We start from the raw sequence: 15,288 nt of genomic DNA, 5'->3' as shown, positions 1-15,288 counted from the left end.
TGTCATCCTTCTTCTTGGTATTCAATGGATGTTTTTAATTTTCAAGTTAATTTTTTTCAGTTTCAACAAGTTTTCTTATATATTTAATTTTTTCTTTTAATCTCTCTCATTTAAAAGAACATTTTTATTAGATGGATGTTGGCGTTATTGGATTGATCTTCTAGTTAGCTATATTTTCCCTGTTATTTTAAATCTGTTTTTTCTACATTGTTTTTTTTTTTCACTTTAATTTTTAACCCTTCAATTGTACTTTTAATTATACTAACAGTTATTTCCATGAACTTTTTCTTATTCTTTGAATGCTCTTTTAAAAATTATTCTGTTCTATTTCAGTGAATAATATATCACTTCATATCTTTCTGAGGATACTAAATATAGCTTGGGGAATTTTTTTCCCCTTTTACATATTCTCTGAATTATTTCTGGATTTCCTTTGAGTTTCTCGTTTCTGTTTATTTGTTTTGGTCTGTGCCTTACCTGTTGAGATTTTTGGTGGGTCTGTGTCATGCCTCTTGGAGAAAAACTGTTGGCTTTCAGTTTATGTTATGAGTAATGTACTCAAAAGTTGATTGGAAGCTTTGTGCCTGGGTGGCTTATTAATTGGTGGGCTTCAGCTTAGGGACTCTTGGTGAAGACCTAGTCATCTTATTTTAGTACTCTCAAATGTTGCTATCTCTTTATTTATTATTATTTTTTTGTTATTGGGTAGTTCTCCCAAAATGAACTTACCCAGTTTATTTTTTAGGATATATAAACCTAGCTGTCACTATTCTGAGACGATCAAGAAGGGACTGAGGAGCCTTCGGTTCTCTATGCAGACTTTCTTACGATTTTTATTTCCCATTCATTATGACTCTTGAATATGATATCCACTCTGCCTGGTATCCAAGCCCCAGTCAAATACTCTGATTCAACCACTTCAGAGAATAAATCTCTGGTGGGACTAGGAAGGGGTAGGTGGCTGGCCAAGGGAGACTAGGGGCAAAAACCTCCTCTTTAAATGTACTCCAACTAACCATATCATTTATATCCCCACTTTGAACTTCAGCTACAAATTCTTGAGTATTTTTGGGATTTTGAAGTATGAATTGACTTATTTCTTGCTAGCTTATGCTTTGGATCATGTAGGTATCAGGGTTTTTCATTTCACTTGTCCTGGGCAATGTGACCTCTCATCCGTTTGTCTCCTGTCTTCACATTTTTATTTCTATCTTGTCTCTGTCTTGTCTTCACTCATTTTCATTGCCTTTATGGATTTTAATTTTACTATTGTTTTGGTATGAATTGGTAAAGGGGAGAGATGAATTCATGTGTTCAAGCCATCAAGTTTTACTGGAAATTTCCTCTGTTTCTCTATTGTATTTTTAACTTTCTTTAGATCCTCTTGGGCTTACCCTTTTCTGGTTCACTCTGGGATGACTTATTTTAAATATATACTAGGAAATTTATATTACTTTGTGTAGGAACTGCTTTGCTTTCTTTTCATTTTAGGAATTTTTGCTTCCCTTCCATGTGCCCTGGAAAAATGTCTTTGCTCTTACCTTATCAAGCTGGAAATGGTTTTATCTTTTAGCAGGATGCTATAATATTCTTTTTTTTTGTTTTTGAGTCCTTTATGTCTGCTGCCTTTTTGTTCTCTCCCCTGTTATGATAAGAAGGAGTACTTTATTACAGGTTTTTTTTTTTTTTTTTTTTTTTTTTTGGTGGAAAGATTAATTTCCACTGGATTCTGAATTGGGCAGAAAATGGAGACAGTGACACTTCTTACGTAACACCATTTTACATACTCTGCAGCAGTGTAAAGGTTTGATCAGTTCATAGCCATGGGAAAGCAAGGGAGCATTATAGACACAGGTGTTATTTTCAACGATGCTTAGAGGATGTAACTATGGCTGATAAGCATCAAAGGAAGACTCTTTTTCTTTAAGGGTCACCAGGATTAACATCATACCTTTATTTTATCATTATGTCTTTTAAAATATTAGTTATCTTTTATAGGATCCAAGAATAGAGCTGAAAAGGAAGGGGAAGGTGATAGAAGTGTGGCATTACAGCTGCTGTTTTAATGAGGAAAGCATTGTTTCTTGTAAATACTGTGGTAGAAACTATTTTAAAATACCATGCCTTCCCAACTGTATACGGCTATATGCTCTTCACAGACAGGCTATTGCATGTTAGGAGCCTTGACTGAAATCAAGGAACCAAGAATGCCTTGACCTCAGTGGCTATCATGATAATGTAAACTTGCTGATTGTTTTTTCTTCTTTCAGATAGTGGACTTTAAAAGTTAGACAAAATATAAAGAATGTGATTTCTTTTTAATAATAGTATATTTTAAGAGGATGTTAGACAAGTTTGTATATTTATTTCGGGCATATATTGAGTACCCACTTTTCATAGGACTAGTCTCTATGTAGTGTTTAATACTGTCACTGATATGACAAAACTTCCCTCCTCTATTCCTGCCACCTCCCCTAACCGAGCTGTGCTCCTTAGTAGTTACTGTTCTTGGGAGTACTATGGGAGATTTTCTGTCTTGCCAGACCAGTTTAGAAGGGATTTCATTGAGTTGTGCTGTCATAAGCTGAGCTTAAAGACAGCATATTTTCAGAAACTCATATTTAGTTTAAGGTCCTCTCTATATTCCACAAATTGCTCCAAATTTACCTCTTTCATCACCACAAAAATCTATATCCCATGATAGGCAGGCCTAATCTGGAGATGTGGGAGGAGGGTACAAACCTGCAAATGAGAGTTTCACTTCAGTTTTTAGATACTTGTTCTTGGGGTGTGGTGGGTGTCTCATCTTGGTATTATATTCTCTTCTGGGAGTGGAAAATTCCCAGGTAGAACCAAGCCCCCTTGTCAGGTTGTTACTGTGTATGGTGTTTGGATCCATACCTCTGTCCAGTACCTTGATCTATTTTATAACTGAGTTGCCTGTCAGTGATGCATTACCTTAGTGTGGCTGTAATAGGGCTATCAGTACTGGATGATAAAGCTTGTTCTGGAGGGCAGAGGCAAAAGAAAAATCCTTGTTTAATGGGGTCACGTGGTTCTGATTGAATCTTTCCTCTCTCACCCTCACAGCCACTCTCACAATTACAGTATAATGTAGTAGAGAAGTGATTCTCCATTGTGGTTTTCCTCAATTCAGGGAGAACTCAACAATCTTAAGCAAGGGGTTATGTGTGAGGGTTAAAATCACTTTTCAATGAAGTCAGTATGAAGCTATACACATTCTTACTGGATATCAGGGTATCATTACAGTCAACACTAAGATATACTCATGAAGTTTATAAAAATGCAATTCAGACACCCATCCTTGCTTCTGGGAGTGGTTTTCAATAGAAGACAGACTGAAACATGTTTTAATATTTTCTCCATGTAGGTAGGAGTTAGAACTCTGTGGGAATATTCCACCAGTATAATAACAAAGAAAAGCATTCTCAATTCTGATCATCTTGATTTGAATTCTAGTTCTGCCAGTAACTAGAGGATTTCAGATGAGTTACTTTATTTTTCCAGTATGTAAATTATTCATGTTCAAATGGGGATAGTAATAGAACCAACCTCATGGTGGTATTATAGAGATTAAGTTTAGGTATTATAGAGATTAAGATTAGCTTAAGGTCTGGTAAATAATCACTTGATATTAGTTAGTAGTTGTTATTATTATCACGCAAACAATGAACTAGAGCTGTCAAGGGCCAAGAACACCTTTATGGCAGGGTGACAAACATTGTTCAGCTGGAACATTATATGCACTTTTCAGTATCCATGTCCATGTTCCCCTCCACTGATCCAGACAATTGATGATTCTCTATACTTTAATTTGGTTTAAAAAAATGTATTAACATCATCTCATTAAATTTCACATCTCTATGTAGTTAGTGTCTGTTAGAAATTGTTGATTAGCCCTCTGTATTTCCATGTCTCAAAAGTGATATCTCAAGCTACACTCTAAGTGGGGACGTGATAAGCAGAGAATAGTTGTCCCATAAAGCTGTTTCTCATTCATCCACATATCTGACATCAAAGAGCCAAAGATAATGTTTAAGGTTGACTACACCTTGGTTTTCTCCATCACATTTATTTAAATGTGATGATTTAATAAAATTGCAAGGAAAAAAAGACAAATGAAAGGCCTCAACTTTAATTATTAAAAAAACCCTCTCCTTCTGAGTTAATCTTTTACTCATTTGATAGGAAGAATTTTATTATCGGCGTCTTTAAAGACTCGCTTTATAATTTTATTGTTGACCTCTTTAAAGACTCACTTTATAAGAATCTAATTCTCAAAGCTGAGACTGTCTCTTAGATGCATCCAACTCCACAGGCCTATTCTTTTATAGACTAGGAAAGCTTTTAGAGAGCCTTTGATTCTTCCTGTGAAGTCAGCACCATTGATTCGTAAGTTACAGAGTATTTCCACAATGTCTACCTATCAGTTTCACAGGGCAAATAATATTGATTGTTTTACTACCAAATGTGGCAAAATATTAATTTTCTGCCATTATAGTGTTAACAGAATGTAGAATACAACCATAGCAATTAATGCACCTAAATCCATTTAATGTAATAGTCTACTTTGTACCATTAGCATCTTTCTTTACTAAATCTTTCTTCTAAATGAATGGATAATATTTTATTTTAAAAATGTGCTTATTTTTCTAATTTCCTCAGTTCAGTTTCTTCAAGTAGTAAGTTTAATATGGTCTATGCCTTAAAAACAATTACATTAACTCTTTTATACAAAGTTATCTATGTAGAATATATCATTTTTAGAAAATTATTTGTGCCTTTCCAGAAAGAGACAATTTTGGCTTTCTATTCTCTTGCCAAGTGGTGACTATGTTTTATACTTACTCTAAGTAGTCATTAGCAGTTTGTCTCCTAATAAGAATAAAAAGGTAATTTTCTGCTGGTAGATTTTTCTTTAAGTTAGACTGGATTCATTCTTGAAGGAGCACAAAAGCAAACACACAGACCTCTCATTCTGATTTTAAATAATTTAGAGTGGAACTGTGAACACAATATTTTCCCCATTGAAGATCATTTTATACCGAAGTTTAATATAGGTTTTAAAATTTCTATTTAAAACTTGGGCTCAGGAGGGTGATGGTAAAGTGTGACATTCTCAAGCTGTTTCCTGGTGATGAAAAATGCATGAGAACATAACCCACACAGGACTAGTCAGGCGACTTTGAATGTAATTTTCCATTAAATTTTACTTGATTTAACTCAACACATGGTTTGTATCTTACAAATTTCTTGAATAAAAAAATAGGTGGTCCTAAATGAATGTAATACTTAAAGAGCTCATCATTGTAATCATAGTTTAAATTACATGGAACTGAGTTAAATTCCTAGAAAAACATCTTATACCCTCCCTTCCTTTCTTTTTTTCCTTCCTGTCCTTTCTATATTAATTTTTGAACTAGCTTTGTCCTTCATATATATATATGTATGTGTGTGTGTGTGTGTCTGTGTGTGTGTATATATGTATGTATATATATATATATATATATATATATATATATATATATATATATAGAGAGAGAGAGAGAGAGAGAGAGAGAAAGAGTTATGGGCTGAATGGTGTTCCCTTAAAATTCCTATGTTGAAGTCCCAGCCCTCAAGGTACCTCAAAATGTAACCGTATTTGAAGATACGTTTTTTTTTTTTAAAGAGGTGACTAAATTAAAATTAGGTCATTAAGTGTGACCCTATATAATATGACTGGTGTCCTTATAAGTAGTGTAGAGACACCAGGGATCCAGTCAACCAGAGGGAAAGCCATGTGAGGACACAGGAGAAAGTGGCCATCTGCAAGCCAAGGAGAGAGGACTCAGGAGAAACAAACTGCCAAAACCTTGATCTTGGACTTCTAGCTTCCAGAACTGTGAAAAAAATTTTTTTTGTTGTTGAAGTCACCCAGTCTGTGTTTGGTTATGACACTTCTAGCAAATCATACATATGTATAAAATAAATGCTTTTTATTTGGTTAAGATATTTTCTTTAAACACTGTTAATTTGTGTTGGTAGTTTTGTTTTCCTATACTGAATGCTAGCAAAATTTGTGCTGCTACTTTTGTTTTCTCAACTGAGTGCTAAATGGGAGCAGATTACTTAGATGGCTTTGCTTTAAGGAAAAATATTTAATTGAAATTCAGTGTATGGTCTTGGGCAAATTGGTATTTCTGGGAGGTTTTCGTTTTTACACATTTATATTAGAGTAGATGATGCCAACAGTGTTATGTAGCTCTGGGAGCTCTGATTTTGTGAAGGCAGGAATCCTATTTTTGGTCTATATTTCATTATAAAATTAGTAATCATGGAGCTTGAGGAGGAATTGACCCCACATTGAATGCTTGGTCAGGGAATGGGTTACTATGGTGTCCAGCTGTGGCAGATTGAGTACTTGACCTTAGAAGCTTTCTTGCAGCAAGCACTTACTAATTTTCCAGCAGTTCTCTCAGCATTTGGCACAGTCATTCTTCCTTTGAAGGGGCCACTGTCTAGAGATAGGCTGGATTAATAGTTGTGACTCTCAGATATGAACTTGTTTGCTTATTTTTTTCTTAATATTAATGATGAGCAACAGAAGTTGCCTGATAATATCTCCTCAGTCTGTGTTGCTTTAGGCTACCGTGCGCTATGTATACCTGTAAAGATCAGACTTTAGATTTTGCAAAAATTTATTTGGTTCCACACATGAATTAAGTTCTTTTTCATTACACAGAATGAGGAAGCAATCTCATTGAAGTTTATGTGTAGTGGGTTGACTTCAACCATTGAGCCTTTAGACTATTTACAGGTGAATTGGGGTAGTAGAAAATTTGACTATGTAACTGTTTTCTACAATCTCTGTGGCATTAATTTAATCTTTATGTTTAAAATTATTCTTGCCTTTGGAGTGTCAACTTGCCTTCCAAGGTGTTAGATTCTCTGCCCACTGAATTTTATCCTTCTTTTTCAGGATGTTGCTTTTCCTAAAATGCTTTGTGATATTTGGTTGTATACTCATATTTGTATTTGAGAATCACTGTCAGCTTATTTTATTTTCTGTAAATTGTCTCTACTGATTGTGTGAAAGAGATTACAGCCTGGGGGTTAGGAGTCATTGCTTTTTCTCTCAATATTGGCTACTTGAGTCCTTACTCTGCTCAAATATTGCATTCTAAGCCGTCTCCTGTGCAGATGCCTCTGCAGCTTGCTTGGGAGGACACTGCAGTCTCAACTGTTTATGTGTTGATTAGTCTCATGTTCACCTAGAGGTTCTTGCTTCTTTTATTGAATAGTCTTCTCCTCTTTTTATTGAATAGTCAGGCTTTTCTCTTAAGTTTTTATTTTAGTTATCTTCTTTCAGAATTCTTCAAATTTCTGATTAGATATTGGCACTCTTTTTTGTTTTTGAAAAATAACTTTTCAGTCACAATGGGGTATTTTGGATGGGAAGGAGGTAAGAAACGTGTTCAACTGGCCACATAAAATCCGTAAAAATAGTGCGAGTCAGAATCATTGCCCACATGTTGTGTGTTTTTGGTAAGTGGTACAAGAGTACACTCAAAAGTAGTGTTCAAGCCCAACTTCTAGAATACAAGTTCTAAACTTCTAAAGTTGGTTATTTATGAAGTACCACAAATATTAGAAACTTTTTATGAATTATATATATTTATATTGGGATCAGATAATCTATTTAATAAGAGTTTTCATTTCTTATATAATTATCATTTTCTAATATGCTTTGATATTACCCTTTTAAGTAATAGCAACAGTATAATAGTAGATCATTTCTTACTAAAATAGAAAGTGAATGCTTCTCCACCATAGAGGACGACACTCCACTTTTGTTTCTCCACAGTTAATGCTGGGGTGGGAGTTGAGCACAGCAAGAGTGATGAGGTCACTCACTCTTAGCATTTTTTTAGTCCTGATGGGATGTGACCTGTCTTAAGGAAGAGTTATTTTGGCTATACCTTAAGGCGGCTATACCTTAAGGATTGATTTATGTATACAGAAACTAGTTCCATTTTGTATTAATTAGTGATAGCTGAGTGATACATCTTCTGATTCTCTAGGAATTATCACTAAAAGGTATCAGAGGAGTAAAAGGTAAAAACTATTCTAAACTTACGGGATGTACAAAAACAGGTGGTGGGCTTGATTTGACCCATGGGCCACAGTTTGCCAGCTCCTAATTAGAAGATGATATAATAAATAACATGTAAGGTGTTCATAATTTATTGAATAAAAAAGGGAGGGGCAGGTTAAAAAACAGTAGATATAGTACAATTTCATTCATGTAAAACAGCAATCATCAGCTTACAGATAGCACTGGAAGAACAGATATCAGAATGTTAACAGTGGTTCCCTGATTAGATTATGGGAATAATTTCATCCTACATTGTGTTTATTTACATTTTTTTTTTTGAGTTTTGTACCTTGTGTATTCTGTTGTTTTGAAAAATAAATATGGGCCAGGTGCGGTGGCTCATGCCTTGTAACCCCAGCACTTTGGGAGGCCGAGGAGGGCAGATCATGAGGTCAGAAGATCGAGACCACCCTGGACAACATGGTGAAACACCGTCTGTACTAAAAATACAAACATTATCTGGACATGGGTGGTGCATGCCTGCAATCCCAGCTACTCGGGAGGCTGAGTCAGGAGAATAGCTTGAACTTGGGAGGCAGAGGTTGGAGTGAGCTGAGATAGTGCCACTGCACTCTAACCTAGTGACAGAATGAGTCTCTGTCTCAAAAAAATAAAAGTATGCCAGAAAAAATAGTTATTTAAAAAGTGAGAGAGAATCTGTACAATATCAGCAAAATCAGGATATTTGTTGTTAATTAATTTGATGCAATATGTTTTGTTTACCCTGTGCTTCATTTTTAGCCAACAAGTCCCAAATTTGGAAAAGCTGACTCATACGAAAAACTGGAAAAGCTAGGGGAAGGATCTTATGCTACAGTATACAAAGGGAAAAGCAAGTAAGTTAATTATTTTTGGAATATTTCATATGTACAGTGTTTCTGATCTCTTATTATTAAATAGCATTTTATTTAAATAATTCTTACTTAACATACAATAGGTTTCCCTCCCTCGGGGTGTTTTTTATTTTTATTTTTGAAAAGTGTGTAAAACTCATTGGAATTGGTATATGCTGCTAGGAAACAGTTTTTCAGACTGTTCAATTTATTTTTCCATTTAACACTCCTCCCCACAACATTGTTGTCTCTTTCTTTCAAAGGAGTTGGAACTCTCTAAGGAGAATTCATTTCCAGGTGAATTATATGATTAATTTCTCATAGAGATTTAGTGTTGACAATAGGAATATTTGTTTGACAAAGCCAAATGTATTGGCCATTCTTGGGGTCTTTTTAAATTAAGCTTTTACTCCATCTTTCAGGAATTTCTTAGTTAAGAAATAAAAAAAAAAATGGCAAACTTTTCTTTTTCTTTCTTCCTGTCTGCTTTGGCATCATACATACATCTCTATATGTATATTTTCATATAGAGAAATAACTCTCTCCTACTTTCCTTCTTTCTCTCCATTGCTATCTGGGGGTCAGGGCACAGATTTTGATTCTTAAACAGCTTGTGCTCATGTGTTTCTGATGGCCCTCCTTCCTCTCCCTTATTGATCAAGGACAGAGAGTTATTGTATTTAGTGGCATGTAATAACTTATCTAAGTTGTAGATAACTTAATGCTATCTCTGCAACAACCACAGAACTCACAAGCTTTGTTTTACCTTTATAACTTTACCAAATGTTGTTGCAAAATAATTTTCTATGCCATCCCTGTTGTTATCTCTTTTTAAAATCTTTATAGAGGATAGGACTTTGTTTTTTTTCTTTTTTTCCCCTTGCAACAGCATTTGGCCCTGTTGCCCAGGCTGGAGTACAGTGGCTTGATAACAGCTCATTGCAGCCTCAATCTCCTGGGCTCAAACAGTTCTCCTGCCTCAGCCTCCTGAGTAGCTGGGACTACAAGCACATGCTATCATGTCTGGCTATGTTAAAAAAAAAAAAAAAATTAGAAACGGAATTTCTCTGTGTAGTCCAGGCTGTTCTTAAACTCCTGGGCTTAAGTCATCCTCTGGCCTCGGCCACCTAACATGTTGTGATTACAGGTGTGAGCCACTGCACCAAACCTGGTTAGGACATTGTAACCTAAGTAATTAAATAAGAAGATGTAGAAGAGAAAAATTCTCCGAAGGATCATTCCAAAGACATAGTTGGAAATTTTGATTATGTGCTAATTTACATTATCTTAGGATTTTCAGAAGTGTGGTCTTACACCTGTTTGTTCATGTTTCTTAAGTTTAGAAGATAAAGATGTATTTTTTATAAAGAAAGATGTGTAATGCAAAATACCATTAAGTCAAAAGTAGTAATATTAATTTCGAGAGTTGTAAAAAAAGGTTTGCAAAAATGGTGCAGAGAGCCCTCTCCATTCCACACCCAGGCAGATCTCCAGGCATTTGGAGCACTGGTTCACCTGGAATGTCAGCCTAAGCTGCCTCAGCCTTTCTACACAATAACTCTGGTGTGGCAGGATCCTCTCTGCTGTATGCCTAGGCAAATCTCCAGAGATCTGGAGCACTTACACTCCTGGATTAGAAGTTTAGGCTGCCTCCACTTCCTGTACAGAGACTTGGGGCTGAGGATGTTTCCCATCTTCATGCTATGCATACCTCTGGGTGCTTGGTGGCTTTCCACTGGATTCTCCCTCATTACTCATGCTTGTGTCTGCCATCAGGGAATGACCATCTTGCCTCCTGCCCTCCAGGACTGAGAAAGGAACTCAGAACACTATGGACTCAACAGATCAGCCTATTGCCTAATGCAACAGAGAGCATCTCCCCATAAATAAGGATCAAGTATATATCCAGCCACATTGGCTGTAGTAGGCTCTTATTCGTAAGTGCCATCTACTGGCTATAGGTCCAGCCAAACAGCCCTATATAAAAGCTGCTGATGGAAGTGCAGAGGCCTATAGAAGCAAAGCCAAAAGATCCTACCCAGCATTCTCTGCAGTCACAACACATAGGGAGTATGGAGAAGGGAAAGGGAAAGAAAAAATCCCAATAATATTACAGAGAAAGAAAGAAAAAGAAAAAATCCAATCTGTACAAAAATAATTACAAAAATTATAGTACCAACATCTCCAGATGAGAAGGAACCAGCACAAGAATTCTGAATGTTATGACACCATTGAAGGATTACACTAACTCTCCAGAAATAATTCCTGACCAAAATGGAAACTCAGAAATGACAGATAAAAAATTCAAAGCATGGATTACAAGAAAGTTCAGTGAGATCCAAGATATGATTAAAAATCTACACAAAGAAACTTCTAAATCAATCCAGGAAATGAAGGAAGAGATAAGCATCATAAAAAAAAATCAGTCAGAGCATTTGGAATTGAAAAGCTCTCTTAAGGAATTTCTATACAGTTGAGGCTGGGTGTGGTGGCTCATGCCTGTAATCCCAGCACTTTGGGAGACCAAGGCAGGCGGATCATCTGAGGTCAGGAGTTCAAGACCAGCCTGCACCACATGGTGAAACCCTGTTTCTACTAAAAATATAAAATTAGCTGGGTGTGGTGGTGCATGCCTATAATCTCAGCTACTCCAGAGGCTGAGGCATGAGAATCACTTGAACCCGGGAGGCAGACGTTGCTGTGAGCTGAGATCACACCACTGCACTCCAGCCTGGACAACAGAGTAAGACTGTCTCCAAAAAAACAAAACAAAACAAAACAGTTGAAAGCTTTATCAATAGCTTAGAACAAGCAGAAGAAATAATTTCAGAGACTGAAGACCAATCTAACTAACCCAGACAGGCAAAAATAATAAAATTTTTTTTAAATGAACAAAGTCTTTGAGAAATATGAGATAATGAAAAGTGATCAAACCTACAAATTATTGGCATTCCTGAGTGAGATAGAGAAAAAGTAAATAACCCGGAAAACATATTTGAAGGAATAATCCCAGAAAAATCTAATCTTGCTAGAGAAATAGATATCCAGATTAAAAAAATCTCAAGAGGCTGGGCGCGGTGGCTCACGCCTGTAATCCCGGCACCTTGGGAGGCCGAGGCGGGTGGATCACGAGGTCAAGAGATCGAGACCATCCTGGTCAACATGGTGAAACCCTGTCTCTACTAAAACTACAAAAAATCAGCTGGGCATGGTGGCGCGTGCCTGTAATCCCAGCTACTCGGGAGGCTGAGTCAGGAGAATTGCCTGAACCCAGGAGGCGGAGGTTGCGGTGAGCCGAGATCGCGCCATTGCACTCCAGCCTGGGTAACAAGAGTGAAACTCTGTCTCCAAAAAAAAAAAAATCTCGAGAACATCTGTGAGATACTATATAAAATGAACATCATCAAGACATACTCACCAGAATGTCTGAGGTCAATGCTGAAGAAAAAGTGTTACAGACAGTTAGAGAAAAAGGCAAGATCACATATAAAGGAAACACCGTTAAGCTAACAGCTGACTTCTCAAAAAGAAACCTTACAAGCCAGGAGAGTTTGGGAACTGGACTTAATAGACATCTACAGACTACTCCACCTGTCAACCACAGAATATACATTCTTTTCATTTGCATGTAGGACAGACGACCACATGTTCGGTCATAAAGCAAGTCTCAATTCAAAAAAATCAAATACCATCCATACTCTTAGACCACAGTGGAATAAAAATAGGAATCAATACCAAGAAGATTTCCCCAAACTTCACAATTACATGGAAATTAAACAACTTACTCCTGAATGATTTTTGGTTAAATAACGAAATTAAAGCAGAAGTCAAAAAATTCTTAGAAATAAATGAAAACAGAGAAACCAGACCAAAATCTCTGGGATACAGCAAAAGCAGTGTAAAGAGGAAAGTTTACAGCATTAAATGGCTACCTAAAAAAGTTATATCTTAAATTAACTAACATCACATCCAGAGGAACTAGAAAAAAAAGAACAACCTAACCCCAAAGCTAGCAGAAAAAAAGACATAACCAAAATCAGAGCAGAACTGACTGGAATTGAAACCTAAAAGTCTCTTAAAAAATTAATGAAACCCAAAGTTGCTTCTTTGAAAGAATAAAGATCAATAGAGCACTAATTGATTAACAAAGGAAGAGAGAACATCCAAATTAGCACAATAAAAAATGACAAAGGTGACATTACAACTGATCTCATCGAAATACAAAAGATTGTCAGAGACCATTAGAAAGAACTCTGTGTATACAAGGTAGAAACCTAGAGGAAATAGGTAAATTTCTAGAACACATAACCTCCCAAGATTAAATCAGGAAGAAATGGAAACTCTGAACAGACCAATATCGAATTCCACAATTGAATTAGTAGTAAAAACCTACCAACCAAAAAAAAGAAGCCCAGGACTAGATTGATTCATAGCCAAGTTCTACCAGAAGTTGAGAGAAGAGCTGGTACCAATTCTACTGAAACTATTGCAAAAAATTGAGGAGGATGGTTACTGCCCTATTATTGAGGATGATGTAGCCAGCATCATCCTGATATGAACAACTGAGAAAGAAACTGGGAAAAGAAAACTACAAGCCAATATGCCTGACAAAAATAGACACAAAAAGCCTCAACAAAATGCCAGCAAACTGAATCCAGCAATGCATCAAAAAGCTAATTCACCACAATCAAGTAGCCTTCATTCCTGGGATGCAAGGATGGTTCAGAATTCACAATCAATACATGTGTTTCACCGCACAACAGAATTAAGAACAAAAACCATTTGATCATTTCAATTGGTTTGCTAAAAGCCTTTGATAAAAATCCAGCATCCCTTCATGCTAAAAACCCTCAATAAGCTAGGCATTGAAGGAACATAGCTCAAAAGAGTAAGAGCCACCTATGACAAACCCATAGCCAATATCATACTGAACTGATAACAGCTGGAAGCATTCTCCTAGAGAACTGGAAAAAGACAAGGATACCCACTCTCACCACTCCTATTAAAACATAGTACCAGAAGTCCTAGCCAGAGCAACCAGACAAGAGAAATAAATAAAAGGCATCTAAATAGGAATAGAAGTCAAATTATCCTTCTTTGCTGACAATATGATTCTATACTTGGGAAACCCTAAAGACTCTGCCAAAAAGCTCCTGGAATTGATAAATGACTTTAGTACAGTTTCAGAATATAAAATCAGTGTAAAAAATCCAGCATCATTTCTATACACCAGCAACATTCAAACTCAGAATTAAATTGAGAATACAATTTCATTTGCAATAGCCACAAAAAAATTAAAAGACCTAGGAAAATGTCTAACCAAAGAGGTAAAAGATCGCCACAAGGAGTACTGTAAAACATTGCTGAAAGAAATCATAGATGACACAAACAAATGGAAAACATTGCTGAAAGAAATCATTCCATGCTCTTGGATTGGAAGAATCAATGTTGTTAAAATGGTCATGCTGCCCAAAGCAATCTATAGATGCAGTGGTATTCCTATCAAACTACTACTGTTGTTATTTACAGAATTAGAAAAAGGTATTCTAATATTCATATGGAACCAAAACAAGAGCTTGAATATCCAAAGCAATCGTAAGGGAAAAGAACCAAGTCAGAGGTATCACACCATCTGAATTCAAACTATATTATAAGGCTACAGTAACCAAAGTAGCATGGTACTTGTACAAAATAGACACACAGACCAAAGGAACAGAATAGAGAACCTAGAAATAAAGCCACACACCTGCAACCATCTGATCTTTGACAAAGTTGACAAAAATAAGTAATGGGGAAAGGACTCCCTATTTAATAAATGTTTCTTGTGTAGATGGCTGTCCATATGCAGAAGAATGACACTGGACCCCTCCCTTTCACCATATATAAAGATGGATTGAAGATTTAAATATAAGACCTCAAAACTGTGAGGATCCTAGAAGAAAATTTAGGAAACATCATCTGAGCATTGGCCTTGGGAAACGATTTATGACCAAGTTCACAAAAGCAATTGCAACAAAAACCAAAATTGCTGAGTGGGACCTAATTGAAGAGCTTCTGCTCAGCAAAATAAACTATCAACAGAGTAAACAGAATGGGAAAAAATATTCAGAAACTGTATCTGACAAAGATTTAATATCTGGAATCTCTGAGGAACTTATATAATTTAGCAAGCAATAACTGAATAACCCCATTAAAAAGTGAGCAAAATATGTGAACAGAAACAGACATTTCTCAAAAGAAGACATTCAAGTTGCCAACAAATATGAAGAAATGCTCCGCATCACTAATCATCAGACA

At 36.1% G+C, this 15,288-nt stretch overlaps 1 protein-coding gene across 8 annotated transcripts in view; it reads left to right on the top strand.

Moving 5' to 3' along the window:
- Nucleotides 1-15,288, top strand: part of CDK14 (cyclin dependent kinase 14) — a 613,351-nt gene that overhangs the window by 176,425 nt on the left and 421,638 nt on the right. For all 8 annotated transcript variants that reach the window (XM_017536523.2, XM_037741317.1, XM_017536528.2 and 5 more), the window contains one exon: nucleotides 8,900-8,994. In XM_017536523.2, coding sequence (XP_017392012.1) covers nucleotides 8,900-8,994 — 95 coding nt within the window. The remainder of the gene's footprint in view (nucleotides 1-8,899; nucleotides 8,995-15,288) is intronic.

The sequence above is a fragment of the Cebus imitator genome, unplaced genomic scaffold, assembly GCF_001604975.1.
Source record: "Cebus imitator isolate Cc_AM_T3 unplaced genomic scaffold, Cebus_imitator-1.0 Scaffold98, whole genome shotgun sequence".
NCBI lineage: Eukaryota > Metazoa > Chordata > Mammalia > Primates > Cebidae > Cebus > Cebus imitator.
Note: the sequence above shows the minus strand (reverse complement) of the source record. Positions and strands in the feature narration are given on the sequence as shown.